The 24,464-nt window shown below is 39.1% G+C and overlaps 5 protein-coding genes and 1 long non-coding RNA gene across 6 annotated transcripts in view; all 6 read right to left on the minus strand.

Moving 5' to 3' along the window:
• Positions 1 to 6,997, minus strand: part of LOC141773886 (uncharacterized) — a 48,548-nt gene extending 41,551 nt beyond the window's left edge. Inside the window, exon 1 of the long non-coding RNA XR_012595201.1 lies at positions 6,916 to 6,997. This is a non-coding gene — a long non-coding RNA (uncharacterized LOC141773886). The remainder of the gene's footprint in view (positions 1 to 6,915) is intronic.
• On the minus strand, positions 1,790 to 5,319 carry LOC141773883 (uncharacterized). Its single transcript, XM_074646037.1, has 10 exons — positions 5,215 to 5,319; positions 4,657 to 4,980; positions 4,142 to 4,441; positions 3,878 to 3,992; positions 3,689 to 3,786; positions 3,509 to 3,543; positions 3,063 to 3,119; positions 2,714 to 2,770; positions 2,461 to 2,535; positions 1,790 to 2,311 (listed from the first exon to the last, which is right to left on the minus strand). The coding sequence occupies exons 1-10, from the start codon at positions 5,258 to 5,260 to the stop codon at positions 2,249 to 2,251; spliced, it is 1,170 nt and encodes a 389-aa protein (XP_074502138.1). The 5' UTR covers positions 5,261 to 5,319; the 3' UTR covers positions 1,790 to 2,248.
• Positions 6,998 to 7,131: 134 nt separating the features above from the next.
• LOC141773576 (polymeric immunoglobulin receptor-like) lies at positions 7,132 to 8,276 on the minus strand. Its single transcript, XM_074645420.1, has 3 exons — positions 8,231 to 8,276; positions 7,682 to 7,999; positions 7,132 to 7,448 (listed from the first exon to the last, which is right to left on the minus strand). Exons 1-3 carry the CDS (start codon positions 8,274 to 8,276, stop codon positions 7,132 to 7,134), a joined length of 681 nt encoding a protein of 226 aa, XP_074501521.1.
• Positions 8,277 to 11,745: 3,469 nt separating this feature from the next.
• Positions 11,746 to 12,878, minus strand: LOC141773577 (CMRF35-like molecule 5). The gene is made up of 3 exons (XM_074645421.1): positions 12,833 to 12,878; positions 12,275 to 12,598; positions 11,746 to 12,059 (listed from the first exon to the last, which is right to left on the minus strand). The coding sequence occupies exons 1-3, from the start codon at positions 12,876 to 12,878 to the stop codon at positions 11,746 to 11,748; spliced, it is 684 nt and encodes a 227-aa protein (XP_074501522.1).
• Positions 12,879 to 14,749: 1,871 nt separating this feature from the next.
• On the minus strand, positions 14,750 to 16,561 carry LOC141773578 (CMRF-35-like molecule 4). Its single transcript, XM_074645422.1, has 3 exons — positions 16,501 to 16,561; positions 15,300 to 15,617; positions 14,750 to 15,066 (listed from the first exon to the last, which is right to left on the minus strand). Exons 1-3 carry the CDS (start codon positions 16,559 to 16,561, stop codon positions 14,750 to 14,752), a joined length of 696 nt encoding a protein of 231 aa, XP_074501523.1.
• Positions 16,562 to 20,275: 3,714 nt separating this feature from the next.
• On the minus strand, positions 20,276 to 23,784 carry LOC141773884 (uncharacterized). Its single transcript, XM_074646039.1, has 10 exons — positions 23,684 to 23,784; positions 23,130 to 23,444; positions 22,633 to 22,932; positions 22,368 to 22,482; positions 22,179 to 22,282; positions 21,999 to 22,033; positions 21,570 to 21,626; positions 21,220 to 21,276; positions 20,967 to 21,041; positions 20,276 to 20,816 (listed from the first exon to the last, which is right to left on the minus strand). The coding sequence occupies exons 1-10, from the start codon at positions 23,727 to 23,729 to the stop codon at positions 20,754 to 20,756; spliced, it is 1,167 nt and encodes a 388-aa protein (XP_074502140.1). The 5' UTR covers positions 23,730 to 23,784; the 3' UTR covers positions 20,276 to 20,753.
• Between the last annotated feature and the right edge of the window lie 680 nt (positions 23,785 to 24,464).

The raw sequence follows: 24,464 nt of genomic DNA on the forward strand, positions 1-24,464 counted from the left end.
CAAAGGATTTGAAATATGCTTAACGATGTTTAAGGTCTCTTACCTCTGGTGACTGACAGATGAAACTTCTCTCCGACATCTGACCCTCCATCAATCTTCACAGCACACCAGTAATAATCAGTGTCTTTATCTGTCAGATCTTTTATAGTTACAGTAAAGATTCTTTGATCTTTGTCATCAGAGATTGAAAACCTTCCTGAATTTTGTTGGTTTGTTTTAACTATATAAGAGCAGGAGGACCAATAATATCCTTTACACAAGTATTTCACATGGTTCATGTACTTTGAGGCATAGAGACATGGGATGGAGATTGAATCTCCAGCCTTCACTGACACTTCATTGAATGATAGGCTGTGAATTCCTGCAACAAGAACAAATACAGCATTTTAATGCTTTTATTCTCTAACAATAATCTTCCTTCAGATGACCTGCATGTAATAGATGTTCATATTATCTGTTGTTTTACCCACACGGTCATTATATTCTTCACACTTGAAATACAAACAGGAGGGTATATTACTCAATGACATTTAAAGAATTAGATGCATAAAAAACCCACATTTCTAAATTGTAACATGAACCTGGTGACCGACCTGTGAGTCCTGTGATGATGAGAAGAAAGCTGATATGAACAGTCATGTTGGTGAGTGAGCAGAGTCAGATAAAACTACATGAACCAAGGCACTGACAGACTGACTTTCTATTTCCTCATTTTCTTAAATATGCAACTGCAACACTTAAAATCTCTCCTCCCCCTCCTGTAAGACAGTTGCAATTGGTTGGATGATAAATAAAAATACATATCCTTTGCACAGTTTGTTGTTCTACAGTAACCAGAGTTGTACATCACGTCTACATCACTCTTAGCTTCTGACAACTGGGTAAGAAAGAAGAGACAGAAATGAAACAGATCAATTGAACAGTTTAACCTGCTTCAAATGTGTATGATGAAATAATGAATGCTATTTGAGTGAACTTATTCATCTTTCGTAACCTGCGTTTTAATAACCACAAAGGAGACACACAGGCTGAGTTTACAATGTAAATGTATGTCTGTGACCCGGCAGCCATGTTGAGATCAGTTGAGGAAATACCAAGCACCGCCCACCAGCTGGAGCAAACTTTTTCATTTTACAGCTAAACAGTACACTACAAGATGTTTCTGAAAACATTTGAGGTGAGAAACAGGCAGTACAGTAACAGAATATTGATTATTGATTGCCGAGTTTGACTGTTTTATCGGAGTTTGTGAGTGATTGACAGCTGCCTCCGTTGAATGAACAGCCAATAGAAACGCTCTCTCTCTGAAATGACCTTTGATTGGCCAAAGTCTTTCGTCACGGGCTAGATTTTTTAAAGCCTGAAAACAGAGCCATGAGGAGGTGCAGAACTGTAATTATCTCTCAGAACACTTGAATTACAATATGCTACAATATGATGATGGATAGATGAAAGCTTATTGTGGAGTTTTTGCCCAATGATGCCAAAAGTATTCTGCAAGTTTAGGCACATTTTAAACCCAAAATGAAGCAGTGTCTGTTCTTATAATCTTCACGAATGTGCACATCATCTATTGTGAATGTAGTCTCTTCTGTATCAAACCTCTAATCGTGTGGCAAACATGCACCATTAATAAAAAGAAAAGAGAAGATGGGGAAAATGCAAAAACAACATCAGGGCAGTGGCGTTTCAGCCAGAAGAGATGAATATACTACAAGACAAGAAAAAGGAAAAGAGGAGGACGACAACAGAAACTGATAGATCAATTGATGAATTCATTTGTGCGTTATTCATTTCATTTTCTTATTTTTTATTTTAAACATTATCCTTCATTTTACATCAAATGTCACTTAAACAACATCACTGTTCAATATAGTACAGACTGTAATGAATTAAGATGCTCTTTAACCTCCTACGAGTCGATAGGATCATTGCTAAGAGTGGAATGCTTTTGTCGAAGCTTTTGGGAAACACCTCTTAAGCTTAAGAAGGGTCGTAAGATGGATATTGCAATCATCTTAGCTTTAAGATGCTTTTGGGAAACCAGGCCCAGTTCAGCACTGGTGTGAAACATTTTGCAGCTATGCAGAGGAGAATAAAAAAAGGAGAAGGTGTAAACCCTCAACATTAAAAAGAAGTAAGAAGTTGTTGCAAAACCAAAGAACAGATGACAACACATTGCAACACTATCATCTAAGAAAAGAGTCCAGTGATAGACATGCAGATAAGATGTAGGGGTAACATGGGGTTACAGGTTCTGCTGGTGCTGGGCCAACCTGCTATATGTTACATCCTCGTCTTTTGCTTCAACCTGTTGCAGAACAGAAGAAAAAATGACAATTACTAAGAAAGATCAAAGATAAAGCAGACTAAGAGTCAACTGCCACACTAGCAGTATGGCTAAGAAAAGCTACACTATATATGTGAGTAACAGTGTGAGACTGGGCTATTAAAATTTACCTTTCGCACAGTGTGTTGTTCGACAGTAACCACAGAGCTGTACATCACGCCCACATCACTGTTAGCTTCTGACCTCTGGGTAAGAAAGAAGAGACAGATGTGAAACAGATCGATTGCACAGTTAAACCTTTTTCTGTTTTTTGCATCATTCAAATACAAATGTGTATGATGAAATAATAAATGCTATTTGAGTGTGTCTTTTCTTGTGCTTATGTTGTGTAATACAAGTTGTGGTTTAATGGTTTACGGCTACCTTAACTGAAGTTTTTCTCATGTGCGTAACATTGCTGTATGTTACTTCCTCTTCAGCCTGATGAAGGAGCAAATCAACCCTTATTTAAATAAAGGCTAAACACCATTTTATTAGACTAGATCTGATTAGATTACATCAACATGACCAACTTTATTAAAATAGTAATCATGTACCATTTCATAAAAATACTTCCTTTTTAAGGTGAACACATGAGAGGATTTAGAGTTTACTAAAACCTTATTCTATACAATAGTCCAAAGAAAATATTAATAATTCTGAGGTGGGTCTTACTTAAGAAAAAAGAAAAGAAACATAAGGTTCAGCCAATAATATTCATACAGTCACTTACCCGGCCTGAAGTTCTTCTCTTTTTCTTAACAGTACTGTATGTTACTGCCTCTTGAGCCTGTGTTGAAGGAGCAGAGGACAGAACATGAATGGCAACCAATAACCATAAGTGATTTATTAATTAAACCTATTACTGTATTTGTCATCACATATGTGCTCAATTAAGTTTCTATCTGTCAATGCTTTCTCTATTCTCCTATCAAAAGATCCACAAGAATGATATTATCAAAATGCATTTTGTGTAATATAACTATTAGATGTTCAGCTACAGTGATACATGGTAGTCCTGCAGCTGCAAATGGACAATACAGTATAGTCTCTGAAATGTGTAGTCTTTATTTCGCTCGGTATCACAGCAGGGTTAAATTAAGCAAATGGCCACGATAGAGCGTCTCTTTCTTTGTAAGAGAAATGTAACGGGAAATGAATCAGCATATCTTACTGTACCATTATAGTGGCAGATGATTCTGCTTTGGTCCGCTCTAAAAGTGAAGCAATGAAAACTCCAATTAGTGACCATCAATGCTCAATGACAATAATGCACAATAGTCTACATTTATGGTAAAACATATTTACGATTAACAAAAACCTTTTGGTATGAAATATCAAAATTCAGTATAGACTTACTGTATCTTTTGAACATAAACCAGATGCACAATGTCACCATTACAACAAAGATCAGCAAACTCAAAGGGATGATGAAGTGCATCAGCTCCACTGGAACACTGCGGCTTAAATCACATAATGCAAATCAAATTAAATGAAAAGACTTGAATGCAGTGTATATAGTTGAATGCAAATGTGAAGGCTTCCGACCTGTGCTGTTCACCCTGAACTGTGGTAGATGAGTTGTCTGTAAAAACAGTGGTGACATTCACAGGCTCAGGAGTTGATGATAAGGTGGTAAAATGGCTTGTTGCTGTAAGAGTGGCTATAATCCAAAACAGGACAATTAATACTAGAGTAAAATGATAATAATTAATACCAATATATATTATATATTAAATCAAAACATTTATAAATGATACTTGAAAATATTTAGAATTTACAATTTTATATTTAGAATTTATAATAACTTACTAGTGGTAGGTTGCTCAGTAACAGTTACATGTACTAGCATCTGTAAGCTTCCTATAGCACACCAATACCACCCGCTGCTCTCTGTCCTCAGTCCACTCATAGTCACAGTGAAAACATTGGGGACACTTGCATTGGTGGTCACTCTTGTTCCATCTATTGGTCCAGACGACATCGTCACACAGGAGCTGCCCAGCCTGCACCACTTAATTTCTCCAGAGTTACGATAGTGACAGTTTATGGTTATAGTATGTCCTTTAAATCCTGTAATCTCCTGATGATCCACATAGAGACTGGGCGTACCTTAAGGGAAAACAAATTCAATAGAAGCGTTTGGTACATGCTGGTGATGTTTCAGACATCTTAATACAACTGGTGGATAATTAATGTCCTCAACCTTTACATTTATTTTCTATAATTTTGAGTAACAAAGTAATTAAAAAATTGCAGCAAACAATGAGAATCTCCTCAGTGTTCACAAAGGATTTTAAATGTTAAAGATTTTTAAGGTCTCTTACCTCTGGTGACCGAAAGGTGAAACTTCTCTCCGACATCTGGCCCGCCATCAATCTCCACAACACACCAGTAATAATCAGCGTCCTCATCAGTCAGATCTTTTATAGTCACAGTGAAGATTCCTCTGCTTTTGTCATCAGAGATTGAAAACTTTCCTGAACTACTTGGTTGGTTTGTTTTAACTGCATAAGAGCAGGAGAACCAATGATTTCCTTTACACAAGTATTTTACATGGTTCATGTGCTGTGAGTCATAGAGACATGGGATGGAGATTGAATCTCCAGCCTTCACTGACACTTCACTGACTGTTGTTATGCTGTGAATTCCTGCAACAAGAACAAATACAGCATTTTAATGCTTTTATTCTCTAACAATAATCTTCCTTCAGATGACCTGCATGTAATAGATGTTCATATTAGCTGTTGTTTTACACATTAGGTCATTATATTCTTCAACATATTTGAAATACAAACTGGAGGGTATATTACTCAATGACGTTTAAAGAATTAGATGGATAAAAACCCACATTTCTAAATTGTAACATGAACCTGGTGACCGACCTGTGAGTCCAGTGATGATGAGAAGAAAGCTGAGATGAACAGTCATGTTGGTGAGGGAGCAGAGTCAGATACAGTAAACTACATGAACCAAGGCACTGACAGACTGAATTTCTATTTCCTCATTTTAGTAAATATACAACTGTAACACATCTCTCCTCCCCCTCCAACAGGTGCAGTTGATTGGATGATGTATATAAATAAATATAAATCCTTTTCACAGTTTGTTGTTCTACAGCAACCATTAAGTTGTTTATCTTTATTTAGTTACATTTGACATAATGACTTCTCTAAACATGAAATTAAATGTGCATTCACTTTTAAAGGAATGAAAACAGCATAATCAGTTAAAACACATGGCTAGTATACAATGAGAGCGTATACACACCCTGAAAATAGAAATGAGAATGCAAATTTTTACCTAATAAATTAAGCGCAGTAAACCCAATATACAACATACAACATTCTTTGCAATGTTTTGGCGCTATGCGGAGATGGATACAAATGCATGGCAAGGGTGAAAAAAACAACAACAAACAACTTGCTGCTGAGACGTCTTTTCAACCAGTTGGAGAACAAAAGACCAATGAAAACGAGGAAGGAATGGCAAAGAAACTATGCAATGCAAAGCAAACATGATGCAAGTTTATAAGAGAGTCAATTAAAGGGCAACATTTTGACTTGGTGGGAACAAAATGGTCGGCAGAAAATACTGAACTACAGTACGTGAAAAGAATCAGACAGGGTTTGGGTATCTTAATATTCACCCTTTATATTCCATCCACATCACTCTCTGCATCAGACCTCTGGGTAAAGAAGGAGAGAGAGATATGAAAGTTTCCATTTTTAATGAATTTAAAATTTGTTTCATGTAATTACTGGTGTGGTTTGTAAAATAAAAATGATAAAAAGTGTACTCATGTGTGTTTAAGTGTGCCTATATTGTGTAATATGAGTTGTGGTTTTAATGGTTAAGGGTTACCTCGCCTCAAGTTCTTCTCACGTATCTTACTTCCTCTTCAGCCTGTGTTGAAGGAGAAAAACACATCCAATTTACAGTAAGATTACAGAAGTTTACTAGATGGCATTACATTAGATTACATCAACAATACTTTACAATACTATATTATAGCTTTGTGATCAAAGACATGTTTTGTTGAGTTCTGATTGTGGTTACTGTATCTTCCTAACAACAATAAATGTACAGTATAGAACTGTAGTAAACATAAACACATTACAATGAAATCATCTCTACTGTGTAATGCAGTCTAGTCAACAATTCAAACAAAACATTGTAGAATAAACAGAAATTTATAACACAAATTGTTTTTATCAGTTCACCATATACTCACTGTGTCTTTTCATCATAAAACAGATGAACAAGGTCACCATGACAACGAGGACCAACACGCTCAGACGGATGCCGAAAATCTTTAGGTGATCAGAAGGACTGCAGCAGGAAATTTGAATGCAAATGAATTAACAATAAATAAATAAACAGAACAGTCTTATTTAAACAGTAGTCTAAAATATATTCATCATCCTGGTCACATACTGCAGTTAAAAAGTTATTTAGTCTTACAGTAGAACTTATCTTCTAATGTCAGTAAAAACACATGTACAGATTCTTACAAGGACTGTTTTCTGGATCACAAAATGTCCACATTTCTCTAAATACTGTATGTTAATGCAAAGGCTGCTGACCTTGGGTGTCCACCCTGAGCTGTGGGTGCAGGGGTGAGATTCACAGGTTCAAGAGTGGGTGACACAGGGGTTAAACCTGTTGCTGTATCTGTGTAAATAATAGCACCATGATCACCACTGTAATACAACAATACTCAATGCTAATATCACTTCTGTATTAAATCAACACATAGATTGTTGTACTTTATAAACTTTTATAACTTTCATAAATGCAAATTACTTATAGTACTTACTAGTGGCAGGTTGCTCAGTAACAGTTAAATGTACTGGCATATGTAAGCTTCCTTTAACACACCAATACCAGCCGCTGCTCTCTGTCATCAGTCCACTCATAGTCACAGTGAAAACATTGGGGACACTCCTACTGATGGTCACTCTTGTTCCATCTATTGATCCAGACGACGTCGTCACACAGAAGACGTCCGGCCTGCACCACGCAATTTCTCCAGAGTTACGATAGTGACAATTGATGGTTATATTACCTCCTTTAAATCCTGTAATCTCCTGATGATCCACATAGAGACCGGGCGTATCTTAAGGGAAAACAAATAGTATTCAAGAGAAAATTGCAGAAGGCTTTGGTACATGCTGGTGATGTTTCAGACGTCTTATTACAACTGGTGGATAATTACTGTCCTCATACCTTACATTTATTCCCATTAATGTAGAGTGACAAAGTAATTAAAAAAATGCAGCACACAATGAGAACCTCCTCAGTGTTCACAAAGGATTTGAAATGTGCTTAAAGATGTTTAGGGTCTCTTACCTCTGGTGACTGACAGGTGAAACTTCTCTCCGACATCTGACCCTCCATCAATCTTCACAGCACACCAGTAATCATCAGTGTCCTCAACCGTCAGATCTTTTATAGTCACAGTGAAGATTCTTTGCTTTTTGTCATCAGAGATTGAAAACTTTCCTGAATTTTGTTGGTTTGTTTTAACTATATAAGAGCAGGAGGACCAATGATATCCTTTACAGAAGTATTTCACATGGTTCATGTACTTTGAGTCATAGAGACATGGGATGGAGATTGAATCTCCAGCCTTCACTGACACTTCATTGAATGATAGGCTGTGAATTCCTGCAACAAGAACAAATACAGCATTTTAATGCTTTTATTCTCTAACAATAATCTTCCTTCAGATGACCTGCATATAATAGATGTTCATACTAGCTGTTGTTTTACACATTAGGTCATTATATTCTTCACACTTGAAATACAAACAGGAGGGTATATTACTCAATGACATTTAAAGAATTAGATGCATAAAAACCCACATTTCTAAATTGTAACATGAACCTGGTGACCGACCTGTGAGTCCAGTGATGATGAGAAGAAAGCTGAGATGAACAGTCATGTTGGTGAGTGAGCAGAGTCAGATAAAACTACATGAACCAAGGCACTGACAAACTGATTTTCTATTTCCTGCTTTTCTTAAATATTCAATTGCAACACTTAAAATCTCTCCTCCCCCTCCTGTAAGACAGTTGCAATTGGTTGGATGATAAATAAAAATACAAATCCTTTGCACATTTTGTTGTTCTATAGTAACCAGAGTTGTACATCACGTCTACATCACTCTTAGCTTCTGACAACTGGGTAAGAAAGAAGAGACAGAAATGAAACAGATCAATTGAACAGTTTAACCTGCTTCAAATGTGTATGATGAAATAATGAATGCTATTTGAGTGTACTTATTCATCTTTTGTAAACTGCGTTTTTATTTACCACAAAGGAGACACACAGGCTGAGTTTATAATGTAAACTATCAGTGAAATCTGTGACCCGGCAGCCATGTTGAGATCAGTTGAGGAAATACCAAGCACCGCCCACCAGCTGGAGCAAACTTTTTCATTTTACAGCTAAACAGTACACTACAAGATGTTTCTGAAAACATTTGAGGTGAGAAACAGACAGTACAGTAACAGAATATTGATTATTGATTGCCGAGTTTGACTGTTTTATCGGAGTTTGTGAGTGATTGACAGCTGCCTCCGTTGAATGAACAGCCAATAGAAACGCTCTCTCTCTGAAATGACCTGTGATTGGCCAAAGTCTTTCGTCACGGGCTAGATTTTTTAAAGCCTGAAAACAGAGCCATGAGGAGGAGCAGAAATCTAGTTTTCTCTCAGAACACTTGAATTACAATATGAAGAAAGGTTATTATGGAGCTTTTGCACAATGATGCCAAAAATATTCTGCATGTTTAAGCACATTTTAAACCCAAAATGAAGCTAGTGGCCATTCCTATGATCTTCAATGCACACATTATCTATTGTGAATGTAGTCTCTTCTATATTAAACATCTAATCGTGTGGCAAACATGCACCATTAATAAAAAGAAAAGAGAAGATGGGGAAAATGCAAAAACAACATCAGGACAGTGGCGTTTCAGCCAGAAGAGATGAATATATTACAAGACAAGAAAAATGAAAGGAGGAAGACAATAGAAACTGGTAGATCAATTGCTGAATTCATTTGTGCGTTATTCATTTCATTTTCTTATTTTTTATTTTTAACATTATCCTTCATTTTACATCAAACGTCACTTAAACAACATCACTGTTCAATATAGTACAGACTGTAATGAATTAAGATGCTCTTTAACCTCCTACGAGTCGATAGGATCATTGCTAAGAGTGGAATGTTTTTGTCGAAGCTTTTGGGAAACACTTCTTAAGCTTAAGAAGGGACATAAGATGGATATTGCAAACATCTTAGCTTTAAGATGCTTTTGGGAAACCAGGCCCAGTTCTGCACTGGTGTGAAACATTTTGCAGCTATGCAGAGGGGATAAAAAAAGGAGAAGGTGTAAACCCTCAAAATTAAAAAGAAGTAAGAAGTTGTTTCAAAACCAAAGAACAGATGACAACACATTGCAACACTATCATCTAAGAAAAGAGTCCAGTGATAGACATGCAGATAAGATGTAGGGTTAACATGGGGTTACAGGTTCTGCTGGTGCTGGGCCAACCTGCTATATGTTACATCCTCATCTTTTGCTTCAACCTGTTGCAGAACAGAAGATAAAATGACAATTAGTAAGAAAGATCAAAGATAAAGCAGACTAAGAGTCAACTGCCACACTAGCAGTGTGGCTAAGAAAAGTTACACCATGTATGTGAGCAACAGTGGTGAGACTGGGCTCTTAAAATTTACCTTTTGCACATATTGTAGTTCGACAGTAACCACAGAGCTGTACATCACGTCTACATCACTCTTAGCTTCTGACCTCTGGGTAAGAAAGAAGAGACAGATGTGAAACAGATCGATTGCACAGTTAAACCTTTTTCTGTTTTTTGCATCATTCAAATACAAATGTGTATGATGAAATAATAAATGCTATTTGAGTGTGTCTTTTCGTGTGCTTATGTTGTGTAATACAAGTTGTGGTTTAATGGTTTATGGTTACCTTAACTGAAGTTTTTCTCATTTGCGTAACATTGCTGTATGTTACTTCCTCTTCAGCCTGATGAAGGAGCAAATCAACCCTTATTTAAATAAAGGCTAAACACCATTTTATTAGACTAGATCTGAATAGATTACATCAACATGACCACCTTTGTTAAAATAGTAATCATGTACCATTTCATAAAAATACTTCCTTTTTAAGGTGAACACATGAGAGGATTTAGAGTTTACTAAAACCTTATTCTATACAATAGTCCAAAGAAAATATTAATAATTCTGAGGTGGGTCTTACTTAAGAAAAAAGAAAAGAAACATAAGGTTCAGCCAATAATATTCATACAGTCACTTACCCGGCCTGAAGTTCTTCTCTTTTTCTTAACAGTACTGTATGTTACTGCCTCTTGAGCCTGTGTTGAAGGAGCAGAGGACAGAACATGAATGGCAACCAATAACCATAAGTGATTTATTAATTAAACCTATTACTGTATTTGTCATCACATATGTGCTCAATTAAGTTTCTATCTGTCAATGCTTTCTCTATTCTCCTATCAAAAGATCCACAAGAATGATATTATCAAAATGCATTTTGTGTAATATAACTATTAGATGTTCAGCTACAGTGATACATGGCAGTCCTGCAGCTGCAAATGGACAATACAGTATAGTCTCTGAAATGTGTAGTCTTTATTTCGCTCGGTATCACAGCAGGGTTAAATTAAGCAAATGGCCACGATAGAGCGTCTCTTTCTTTGTAAGAGAAATGTAACGGGAAATGAATCAGCATATCTTACTGTACCATTATAGTGGCAGATGATTCTGCTTTGGTCCGCTCTAAAAGTGAAGCAATGAAAACTCCAATTAGTGACCATCAATGCTCAATGACAATAATGCACAATAGTCTACATTTATGGTAAAACATATTTACGATTAACAAAAACCTTTTGGTATGAAATATCAAAATTCAGTATAGACTTACTGTGTCTTTTGAACATAAACCAGATGCACAATGTCACCATTACAACAAAGATCAGCAAACTCAAAGGGATGATGAAGTGCATCAGGTCCACTGGAACACTGCGGCTTAAATCACATAATGCAAATAAAATTAAATGAAAAGACTTGAATGCGGTGTATATAGTTGAATGCAAATGTGAAGGCTTCTGACCTGTGCTGTTCACCCTGAACTGTGGTAGATGAGTTGTCTGTAAAAACAGTGGTGACATTCACAGGCTCAGGAGTTGATGATAAGGTGGTTAAATGGCTTGTTGCTGTAAGAGTGGCTATAATCCAAAACAGGACAATTAATACTAGAGTAAAATGATAATAATTAATACCAATATATCTTATATATTAAATCAAAACATTTATAAATGATACTTGAAAATATTTAGAATTTACAATTTTATATTTAGAATTTATAATAACTTACTAGTGGTAGGTTGCTCAGTAACAGTTACATGTACTAGCATCTGTAAGCTTCCTATAGCACACCAATACCACCCGCTGCTCTCTGTCCTCAGTCCACTCATAGTCACAGTGAAAACATTGGGGACACTTGCATTGGTGGTCACTCTTGTTCCATCTATTGGTCCAGACGACATCGTCACACAGGAGCTGCCCAGCCTGCACCACTTAATTTCTCCAGAGTTACGATAGTGACAGTTTATGGTTATAGTATGTCCTTTAAATCCTGTAATCTCCTGATGATCCACATAGAGACTGGGCGTACCTTAAGGGAAAACAAATTCAATAGAAGCCTTTGGTACATGCTGGTGATGTTTCAGACATCTTAATACAACTGGTGGATAATTAATGTCCTCAACCTGTACATTTATTTTCTATAATTTTGAGTAACAAAGTAATTAAAAAATTGCAGCAAACAATGACAACTTCCTCAGTGTTCACAAAGGATTTTAAATGTTAAAGATTTTTAAGGTCTCTTACCTCTGGTGACCGAAAGGTGAAACTTCTCTCCGACATCTGGCCCGCCATCAATCTCCACAACACACCAGTAATAATCAGCGTCCTCATCAGTCAGATCTTTTATAGTCACAGTGAAGATTCCTCTGCTTTTGTCATCAGAGATTGAAAACTTTCCTGAACTACTTGGTTGGTTTGTTTTAACTGCATAAGAGCAGGAGAACCAATGATTTCCTTTACACAAGTATTTTACATGGTTCATGTGCTGTGAGTCATAGAGACATGGGATGGAGATTGAATCTCCAGCCTTCACTGACACTTCACTGACTGTTGTTATGCTGTGAATTCCTGCAACAAGAACAAATACAGCATTTTAATGCTTTTATTCTCTAACAATAATCTTCCTTCAGATGACCTGCATGTAATAGATGTTCATATTAGCTGTTGTTTTACACATTAGGTCATTATATTCTTCAACATATTTGAAATACAAACTGGAGGGTATATTACTCAATGACGTTTAAAGAATTAGATGGATAAAAACCCACATTTCTAAATTGTAACATGAACCTGGTGACCGACCTGTGAGTCCAGTGATGATGAGAAGAAAGCTGAGATGAACAGTCATGTTGGTGAGGGAGCAGAGTCAGATACAGTAAACTACATGAACCAAGGCACTGACAGACTGAATTTCTATTTCCTCATTTTAGTAAATATACAACTGTAACACATCTCTCCTCCCCCTCCAACAGGTGCAGTTGATTGGATGATGTATATAAATAAATATAAATCCTTTTCACAGTTTGTTGTTCTACAGCAACCATTAAGTTGTTTATCTTTATTTAGTTACATTTGACATAATGACTTCTCTAAACATGAAATTAAATGTGCATTCACTTTTAAAGGAATGAAAACAGCATAATCAGTTAAAACACATGGCTAGTATACAATGAGAGCGTATACACACCCTGAAAATAGAAATGAGAATGCAAATTTTTACCTAATAAATTAAGCGCAGTAAACCCAATATACAACATACAACATTCTTTGCAATGTTTTGGCGCTATGCGGAGATGGATACAAATGCATGGCAAGGGTGAAAAAAACAACAACAAACAACTTGCTGCTGAGACGTCTTTTCAACCAGTTGGAGAACAAAAGACCAATGAAAACGAGGAAGGAATGGCAAAGAAACTATGCAATGCAAAGCAAACATGATGCAAGTTTATAAGAGAGTCAATTAAAGGGCAACATTTTGACTTGGTGGGAACAAAATGGTCGGCAGAAAATACTGAACTACAGTACGTGAAAAGAATCAGACAGGGTTTGGGTATCTTAATATTCACCCTTTATATTCCATCCACATCACTCTCTGCATCAGACCTCTGGGTAAAGAAGGAGAGAGAGATATGAAAGTTTCCATTTTTAATGAATTTAAAATTTGTTTCATGTAATTACTGGTGTGGTTTGTAAAATAAAAATGATAAAAAGTGTACTCATGTGTGTTTAAGTGTGCCTATATTGTGTAATATGAGTTGTGGTTTTAATGGTTAAGGGTTACCTCGCCTCAAGTTCTTCTCACGTATCTTACTTCCTCTTCAGCCTGTGTTGAAGGAGAAAAACACATCCAATTTACAGTAAGATTACAGAAGTTTACTAGATGGCATTACATTAGATTACATCAACAATACTTTACAATACTATATTATAGCTTTGTGATCAAAGACATGTTTTGTTGAGTTCTGATTGTGGTTACTGTATCTTCCTAACAACAATAAATGTACAGTATAGAACTGTAGTAAACATAAACACATTACAATGAAATCATCTCTACTGTGTAATGCAGTCTAGTCAACAATTCAAACAAAACATTGTAGAATAAACAGAAATTTATAACACAAATTGGTTTTATCAGTTCACCATATACTCACTGTGTCTTTTCATCATAAAACAGATGAACAAGGTCACCATGACAACGAGGACCAACACGCTCAGACGGATGCCGAAAATCTTTAGGTGATCAGAAGGACTGCAGCAGGAAATTTGAATGCAAATGAATTAACAATAAATAAATAAACAGAACAGTCTTATTTAAACAGTAGTCTAAAATATATTCATCATCCTGGTCACATACTGCAGTTAAAAAGTTATTTAGTCTTACAGTAGAACTTATTTTCTAATGTCAGTAAAAACACATGTACAGATTCTTACAAGGACTGTTTTCTGGATCACAAAATGTCCACATTTCTCTAAATACTGTATGTTAATGCAAAGGCTGCTGACCTTGGGTGTCCACCCTGAGCTGTGGGTGCAGGGGTGAGATTCACAGGTTCAAGAGTGGGTGACACAGGGGTTAAACCTGTTGCTGTATCTGTGTAAATAATAGCACCATGATCACCACTGTAATACAACAATACTCAATGCTAATATCACTTCTGTATTAAATCAACACATAGATTGTTGTACTTTATAAACTTTTATAACTTTCATAAATGCAAATTACTTATAGTACTTACTAGTGGCAGGTTGCTCAGTAACAGTTACATGTACTGGCATATGTAAGCTTCCTTTAACACACCAATACCAGCCGCTGCTCTCTGTCATCAGTCCACTCATAGTCACAGTGAAAACATTGGGGACACTCCTACTGATGGTCACTCTTGTTCCATCTATTGATCCAGACGACGTCGTCACACAGAAGACGTCCGGCCTGCACCACGCAATTTCTCCAGAGTTACGATAGTGACAATTGATGGTTATATTACCTCCTTTAAATCCTGTAATCTCCTGATGATCCACATAGAGACCGGGCGTATCTTAAGGGAAAACAAATAGTATTCAAGAGAAAATTGCAGAAGGCTTTGGTACATGCTGGTGATGTTTCAGACGTCTTATTACAACTGGTGGATAATTACTGTCCTCATACCTTACATTTATTCCCATTAATGTAGAGTGACAAAGTAATTAAAAAAATGCAGCACACAATGAGAACCTCCTCAGTGTTCACAAAGGATTTGAAATGTGCTTAAAGATGTTTAGGGTCTCTTACCTCTGGTGACTGACAGGTGAAACTTCTCTCCGACATCTGACCCTCCATCAATCTTCACAGCACACCAGTAATCATCAGTGTCCTCAACCGTCAGATCTTTTATAGTCACAGTGAAGATTCTTTGCTTTTTGTCATCAGAGATTGAAAACTTTCCTGAATTTTGTTGGTTTGTTTTAACTATATAAGAGCAGGAGGACCAATGATATCCTTTACAGAAGTATTTCACATGGTTCATGTACTTTGAGGCATAGAGACATGGGATGGAGATTGAATCTCCAGCCTTCACTGACACTTCATTGAATGATAGGCTGTGAATTCCTGCAACAAGAACAAATACAGCATTTTAATGCTTTTATTCACTAACAATAATCTTCCTTCAGATGACCTGCATGTAATAGATGTTCATACTAGCTGTTGTTTTACACATTAGGTCATTATATTCTTCAACATATTAGAAATACAAACTGGAGGGTATATTACTCAATGACATTTAAAGAATTAGATGCATAAAAACCCCACATTTCTAAATTGTGACACAAACCCGGTGACCGACCTGTGAGTCCTGTGATGATGAGAAGAAAGCTGAGATGAACAGTCATGTTGGTGAGTGAGCAGAGTCAGATAAAACTATATCAACCAAGGCACTGACAGACTGACTTTCTATTTCCTCATTTTCTTAAATATGCAATTGCAACACTTAAAATCTCTCCTCCCCCTCCTGTAAGACAGTTGCAATTGGTTTGATGATAGATAAAAATACATATCCTTTACACAGTTTGTTGTTCTACAATAACCAGAGATGTACATCACGTCCACATCACTCCTAGCATCTGACAAGTGTGTAAGAAAGAAGGGACAGACGTAAAACAGATCAACTGAACAGTTAAACCTGTTTTTTTCTGGGTTTTTTTGCTTCAAATGTGTATGATGAAATAATGAATGCTATTTGAGTGAACTTATCCATCTTCCGAAAACTGCGTTTTAGTAACCACAAAGGAGACACAGGCTGAGTTTACAATGTAAACTATCAGTGAAATCTGTGACCCTGCAGCCATGTTGAGATCAGTTGAGGAAATACCGTTTGGTTACGATGTAACCTTTGTTCTCTGAGTGAGAGACTATCTCTCCAGCTTACATATTCCATATGTATGGGGAATGATCTCACCTAGGTCAGGTGACGTGGATAGTTTTTAAGACACACCGGCACTGCCGGCCACGCCCAGACGCGAGTCTATAAAGCGCATGCGCTGGCGTGGGATCATTGCTAGTTTTTGATCGTAACGTGTCTCCGAGCGGCCTCATACTGGAGAGATAGTCTCTCACTCAGAGAACAAAGGTTACATCGTAACCAAACGTTCTCTATTGTATCGAGACTATCTCTCCAGCTTACATATTCCATATGTATGGGGAACTCTGTAAGACACACCGTGAGGAGACGGTGCAGACCCATAATTATGTGCACCTCCACAGACGAACTGTTTACAATGTACACCATTACACTCCAACCAGTTAACAGGCCCTGCCAGATGCTAAGGCCTCTACTGGGAGGAAAGCCGTTCAGGTCAGCCCGCAAGACGCTAAGCTGACTGAGGGGAGACACTTATCACCCCAACAGGGGGACCTGATAAGGAGGCCCAGCCCTATGGGCAGGTAGGATTAAGTAACATCCGGGTTGCACCCAGCACCAACTCATCAAAGGAGGCGCCGGCTGCAACATTTCAGCGATAGAATCTGGTGAAGGTAGATGGAGCTGACCATGTGGCTGCCGTGCAATCTGGTCTAGAGAGGCACCCCGCCACAGTTCCCATGAGGTCGCTACACCTCGTGTCGAGTCTGCACGCACCCCTGGTGGCAACGGCCCATCCATCTCCCTGTAAGCCTGTTGAATTGTCTCAACAACCCAACGTGACACCCTTGACTTCGACAGTGGCCTACCCAAGCACTCCGGTTTGAAAGAAACACCTGCGTTTGTTTTATGTACATAGCCAGGGTCCTAACCGGGCATAGTGTCGGCTGTTGTCAGTCGGCTCCCTCCCTCTCTTGAGGGGAGTAGAAATGACGAAGCTCAACTGACTGGCTCATGTGCATTTCCGAGAGTATTTTAGGGAGGAAAGCCGGATTAGGGCGAACGATCACCCCCGCACCATCCGGCAGAAACCTGCAGCAGCTTTGATGAATAGAAAGAGCCTGCAGCTCCCCTATTCTCCTCGCAGAAGGTCACTGCCAGAAGGAAGGCAGTTTTAAGTGACAGCCATTCCAGCTCTGCAGATGCAATAGGCTCAAAAGGGGGCGCTGCAATGCCCCCAAGACGCGGTCCAAATCCCAGAGGGGCGCAGCCGGCCCTCTACTACGAGCTGTAAGCCTATGAGACCCTTTGAGGAACTGCGAGATCAGAACACAGCCGCTCTCGGGGAGTCTGAGTTCCCCAACCCGAGCAGCCTTAATAGCTGCCACCATACCTTTGAGGGTGGTGGAGGACTTCCCCGCATCTCACTGTTCCTGCAAGAATTGCAGGATGTCTTGAACCGTACAGGCCAAAGGGTCCACCTGTTGTGCCTCGCACCATGACAGGAACACCACCCTACCGATAGGAGTAGGCTGCCCTAGCTGAGGGCGCCCGAGCCCCTCGGAGGGCTGTGACTACCCGCTCTGGCAACCCCATAGCGAGGAACCCTGTCCTCTCAGGGGCCAGGCCCAGATCTTGAGACCCCGGGGGAAGGGGTGGAACAGTGACCCCCATGCCTGAGACAGCAGGTCTCTCCTGACTGGAAGCTCCCATGGGGCTCCGTGCAGGAGAGGTGGAATGCCGGCTTAAAACCATGTCATGTGGGGCCAGTTTGGGGCCACCAGAATCACTCTCCTGTTCTCCGCCTGCTCCGAAGAAGAGGCGGGAGAAGGCTGAATGGAGGGAAGGCATACAGTTGGCCCTGAGGCCATGGATGCGCCAGAGCGACTGTCCCAAGAGGGGGGTTGTCCCTCCGCAGGGAGAAGAACAGAGGGCAATTTGTCGTCTCCCTGGAGGCAAACAGATCTGCGTCCACTGTACCAAACTGGTGACAGATCTCCGATACAACCTCGGGGTGTAGCCTCCACTCCCCCGGGTCAAGACTTCCTCTGGACAGCCGGTCTGCTGCTGTGTTTGTAGAGCCTGGCACATGCACCGCTTTCAGAGACAGAACCTGGGGGTGCACCCACTGTCCAAAGCTTGTGTGCCTGCCGGCACAGGAGGGGAGAGCCCAGGCCCCCCCTGCCTGTTGACATAGGCTGCAGCTACGGTGCTGACGGTTCTTACCAGCACCTGATGCCCACGGAGACGTGGCATAAAGTGCATTAGTGCGAGGTGAACTGCTCTCAGCTCCAACACGTTCATGTGCTGACCTGTCCAGGGGCCAGTCCAGTGTACGCTGTCACCCCAGCGTTCGTAAACTAGATCTAGGTCTAGAGGGTCTCTGACCTCGGCCACGCCCCCCTTTCTTTCCTTGCCACCGAGCCCTCTGCCTATGAAACGCCTCCAGCTGGGGTCCAACGTCCTCTGGACCCCAATGGGGCTGCGCAACAGGCCCTGGGGTGGAGGTGCCCTCTGTCGGTGGCCCCCACGGGGCCACCGACAGAGGGCAACGGGCATCTCCCGAGCATCGTGCCGGGCTTCCCTGGCCTGTTGCAACATACTTACCTTTCCGGACCAAACATGGCAGAGGGCTCAACAGGAAACCATAGAAGTGTCTCGGTCTTCCTGCTGCAGCCGGGACTGCGACAGCCAAAAGTGGAGCCTCACTGCTGCGACTACAGCGTGTAGACTACGTGTTCTGTACCCGCCGGAGCAGGACAGGAACACACACCCACACCGGTCAACGTTCGCCGCTGTAGCCGATTTAACGGCACAGCTGACAAACTGCCTCTGGACGCGTTAGCGACTCTCGCAATACGTCCTGGAAGCACCGGTACCTCGGTCAACCGGATTAGCCGCCACGCAGCACATCGGAGACACGGTAACCAGACAGGGACAACAGCAGTCCAGGGAGGCTGCCAGAGACAGACGCCCGCTTCTTACACCAGGTAAGTGGACTCGATGCTGTAACCCTGATATTCTGGTTTGAGTTTCTTTTTTTTTTTTTGTCTTTTCTGTATCACACGCTCTGCACCAAAGTGGAGATCAAAATGGCAATGATCCCACGCCATGCGCTTTATAGACTCGCGTCTGGGCGTGGCCGGCAGTGCCGGTGTGTCTTAAAAACTATCCACGTCACCTGACCTAGGTGAGATCATTCCCCATACATATGGAATATGTAAGCTGGAGAGATAGTCTCGATACGATAGAGAACAAGCACCGCCCACCAGCCTGAGCAAACTTTTTCATTTTAAAGCTAAACAGTATACTACAAGATATTTCTGAAAACATTTGAGGTGAGAAATAGGCATTACAGTAACATAATATTGATTCATATATGATAAGCGCTGCTTAGTTTGACCGTTTCGTTGGAGTTTGCGAGTGATTGACAGCTGCCTCCGTTGAATGAACAGCCAATATAAACGCTCTCTCTGGAATGACCAGTGATTGTCCAAAGTCTCCCATCACATGTTCAATTTTTAAAGCTTGAAATCAGAGTTATGAGGAGGTGCAGAAATCTAGTTTTCTCTCAGAACACTTGAATTGCAATATGCTGAAAATGATGCTAAAAATATTTTGCAGGTTTAAACACATTTTAAACCCCAAATGAAGCAGTGGCCGTTCCTATAATCTTCAATGCACACATCATCTATTGTGAATCTAATCTTTTCTATATCAAACCTCTAATCGTTTGGCAAACATGCACCATTAATAAAAAGAAAAGAGAAGATGGGGAAAATGCAAAAACAACATCAGGACAGTGGCGTTTCAGCCAGAAGAGATGAATATACTACAAGACAAGAAAAAGGAAAGGAGGAGGACAACAACAGAAACTTGTAGATCAATTGCTGAATTTATTTGTGCGTTATTCATTTCATTTTCTTATTTTTTATTTTTAACATTATCCTTCCTTTTACATCAAACGTCACTTAAACAACATCACTGTTCAATACAGTACAGACTATAATGAACAAAAACAATAACAACTTCTTAAGATGCTCTTTCACCTCCTACGAGTCGATAGGATCATTGCTAAGAGTAAAACGCTTTTGTCGAAGCTTTTGGGAAACACCTCTTAAGCTAAAGAAGGGATGTAAAATGGATATTGCAAACATCTTAGCTTTAAGATGCTTTTGGGAAACCAGGCCCAGTTCAGCATTTGTTTAAAACACTTTGCAGCTATGCAGAGGAGAATAAAAAAAGGGGAAGGTGTAAACCCTCAAAATTAAAAAGAAGTAAGAAGTTGTTGCAAAACCAAAGAACAGATGACAACACATTGCAACACTATCATCTAAGAAAAGAGTCCAGTGATAGACATGCAGATAAGATGTAGGGTTAACATGGGGTTACAGGTTCTGCTGGTGCTGGGCCAACCTGCTATATGTTACATCCTCATCTTTTGCTTCAACCTGTTGCAGAACAGAAGAAAAAAATGACAATTAGAAAGAAAGATCAAAGATAAAGCAGACTAAGAGTCAACTGCCACACTAGCAATGTGGTTAAGAAAAGCTACACTATATATGTGAGCAACAGTGTGAGACTGGGCTCTTAAAATGTACCCTTTGCACAGATTGCTGTTCGACAGTAACCACAGAGCTGTACATCACGTCCACATCACTCTTAGCTTCTGACCTCTGGGTAAGAAAGAAGAGACAGATGTGAAACAGATCGATTGAACAGTTAAACCTGTTTTTGTTTTTTGCATCATTCAAATATAAATGTGTATGATGAAATAATAAATGCTATTTGAGTGTGTCTTTTCTTGTGCTTATGTTGTGTAATACAGGTTGTGGTTTAATGGTTTATGGTTACCTTAACTGAAGTTTTTCTCATGTAAGTAACATTGCTGTATGTTACTTCCTCTTCAGCCTGATGAAGGAGCAAACCAAACGTTATTTAAATAAAGGCTAAACACCATTTTATTAGACTAGATCTGATTAGATTACATCAACATGACGACCTTTGTTAAAATGGTAATCATGTACCATTTCATAAAAATACTTCTTTTTTAAGGTGAACACATGAGAGGAATTAGAGTTTACTAAAACCTTATTCTATACAATAGTCCAAAGAAAATATTAATAATTCTGAGGTTGGTCTTACTTAAAAAAAAAAGAAAAGAAACATAAGGTTCATCCAATAATAATCATACAGTCACTTACCGGGCCTGAAGTTCTTCTCTTTTTCTTAACAGTACTGTATGTTACTTCCTCTTGAGTCTGTGTTGAAGGAGCAGAGGATAGAACATGAATGGCAACCAATAACCATAATTGATGTATTCATTAAACCTAATACTGTGTTTGTCATCACATATGTGCTCAATTAAGTTTCCATCTTCTCCTATCAAAAGATGCACAAGAATGATATTATCAAGTTGCATTGTGCGTTATATAACTATTAGATGTTCAGCTACAGTGATACATGGCAGTCCTGCAGCTGCAAATGGACAATACAGTATAATCTCTGAAATGTGTAGTCTTTATTTCGCTCGGTATCACGGCAGTGTTAAATTAAGCAAATGGCCACGATAGTGAGTCTCTTTCTTTGTAAGAGAAATGTAACGGGAAATGAATCAGCATATCTTACTGTACCGTTGTTGAGGCAGATGATTCTGCTTTGGTCCGCTCTAAAAGTGAAGCAATGAAAACTCCAATTAGTGACCATCAATGCTCAATGACAATAATGCACAATAGTCTATATTTATGGTAAAACATATTTACGATTAACAAAAACGTTTTGGTATGAAATATCAAAATTCAGTATAGACTTACTGTATCTTTTGAACACAAACCAGATGCACAATGTCACCATTACAACAAAGATCAGCAAACTCAAAGGGATGATGAAGTGCATCAGGTCCACTGGAACACTGGGGCTTAAATCACATAATGCAAATCAAATTAAATAAAAAGACTTGAATGCAGTGTATATAGTTGAATGCAAATGTGAAGGCTTCCGACCTGTGCTGTTCACCCTGAACTGTGGTAGATCGTTTGTCTGTAAAAGTAGTGGTGACACTCACAGGCTCAGGAGTTGATGATAAGATGGTTAAATGGCTTGTTGCTGTAAGAGTGGCTATAATCCAAAACAAGACAATGAATACTAGAGTAAAAAGACAATAATGAATCCTAATATCTCTTCTGTATTAAATCAAAACATTTATAAATGATACTTGACAAATATTTATAATTTACAATTTTATATTTATAATTGATAATAACTTACTAGTGGCAGGTTGCTCAATAACAGTTACATGTACTGGCATCTGTAAGTCTCCTTTAACGCACCAATACCAGCCGCTGCTCTCTGTCCTCAGTCCACTCATAGTCACAGTGAAAACATTGGGGACACTCATACTGATGGTCACTCTTGTTCCATCTATTGATCCAGACGACGTCGTCACACAGGAGCTGCCCAGCCTGCACCACGCAATTTCTCCAGAGTTAAGATAGTGACAATTGATGGTTATATTACCTCCTTTAAATCCTGTAATCTCATGATGATCCACATAGAGACTGGGCGTATCTTAAGGGAAAAAAAATTCAATAGAAAAGGGCAGAAGCCTTTGGTACATGCTGGTGATGTTTCAGAGGTGTTGTATACAATACGGTAGTTATAACTGATGGATAATTACTAAAAAATGCAGTAACCAATGACAACCTCCTTAGTGTTTACAAGTGACAAATTTTAAATGTGCTTAAAGGTGCTTTAAGGTCTCTTACCTCTGGTGACTGACAGGTGAAAATACTCTCCGACATCTAGCAATACATCAATCTTCACAGCACACCAGTAATCAGTGTCCTCATCTGTCAGATCTTTTATAGTCACAGTGAAGATTCTTTGGCTTTTGTCATCAGAGACTGAAAACTTTTGTGAATTTTGTTGGTTTGTTTTAACTGCATAAGAGCAGAACTTCCTGTAATATCCTTTACACAAGTATTTTACATGGTTCATGTACTGTGAGTCATAGAGACATGGGATGGAGATTGAATCTCCAGCCTTCACTGACACTTCATTGACTGTTGTGCTGTGAATTCCTGCAACAAGAAACAAATACAGCATTTTAATGCTTTTATTCACTAACAATAATCTTCCTTCAGATGACCTGCATGTAATAGATGTTCATATTAGCTGTTTTTTTACACATTAGGTCATTATATTCTTCATGATATTTGAAATACAAACTGGAGGGTATATTACTCAATGACATTTAAAGAATTAGATGCATAAAAAAAACCCCACATATCTAAATTGTGACATGAACCTGGTGACCGACCTGTGAGTCCAGTGATGATGAGAAGAAAGCTGAGATGAACAGTCATGTTGGTGAGGGAGCGGATTCAGATAAAACTACATCAACCGAGGCATTGACAGACTGATTTCCTATTTCCTCATTTTCTAAATATACAACTGCAACACATCTCTCCTCCCCCTCCAACAGGTGCAGTTGATTGGATGACGTAGATAAATAAATATATAACCTTTGCACGTTTTTTTGTTCTACAGTAACCACAGAGCTGTACATCGCGTCCACATCACTCTTAGCTTCTGGCCTCAGGGTAAGAAAGAAGAGACAGATGTGAAGATCTGAATTGAACAGTTTAACTTTTTTTTTCCTTCATTCAATTAGAAATGTGTATGATGAAATAATAAATGCTATTTGAGTGTATTTATTCATCATATAAACTCAAGCTCAACAGGCAACAACAGCTTTAAGGGCTTTGTCTCAGCCAGCTGATCACTTTACCAGTAAGATACATGACGAACTAACCTAAACAGTTAGGCTGATTGAAACGTTGCTTTCCTTCATCATTAACCTTTTCATCTTGTTCATGCTTGTTGAACAGGTGTAATAACGTATCTTGGCTTTACACTTGCAAAGTTTTATTGCACTTACTAAACATCAACAACCGTAGCGTCAACTCGTCTCAACCGCAGCATCTCGGATCAGCTGTTCACTGACTGCGCTGTGCTTGTGGGCCTATGAAAGGAGGCTGGGTCACTGGGCGGACATGGCTCTTGGGGTATGACCAGTACTGTGCCGTGAGATCTAGGGT

The sequence above is a fragment of the Sebastes fasciatus genome, chromosome 9 (genome assembly GCF_043250625.1).
Source record: "Sebastes fasciatus isolate fSebFas1 chromosome 9, fSebFas1.pri, whole genome shotgun sequence".
NCBI lineage: Eukaryota > Metazoa > Chordata > Actinopteri > Perciformes > Sebastidae > Sebastes > Sebastes fasciatus.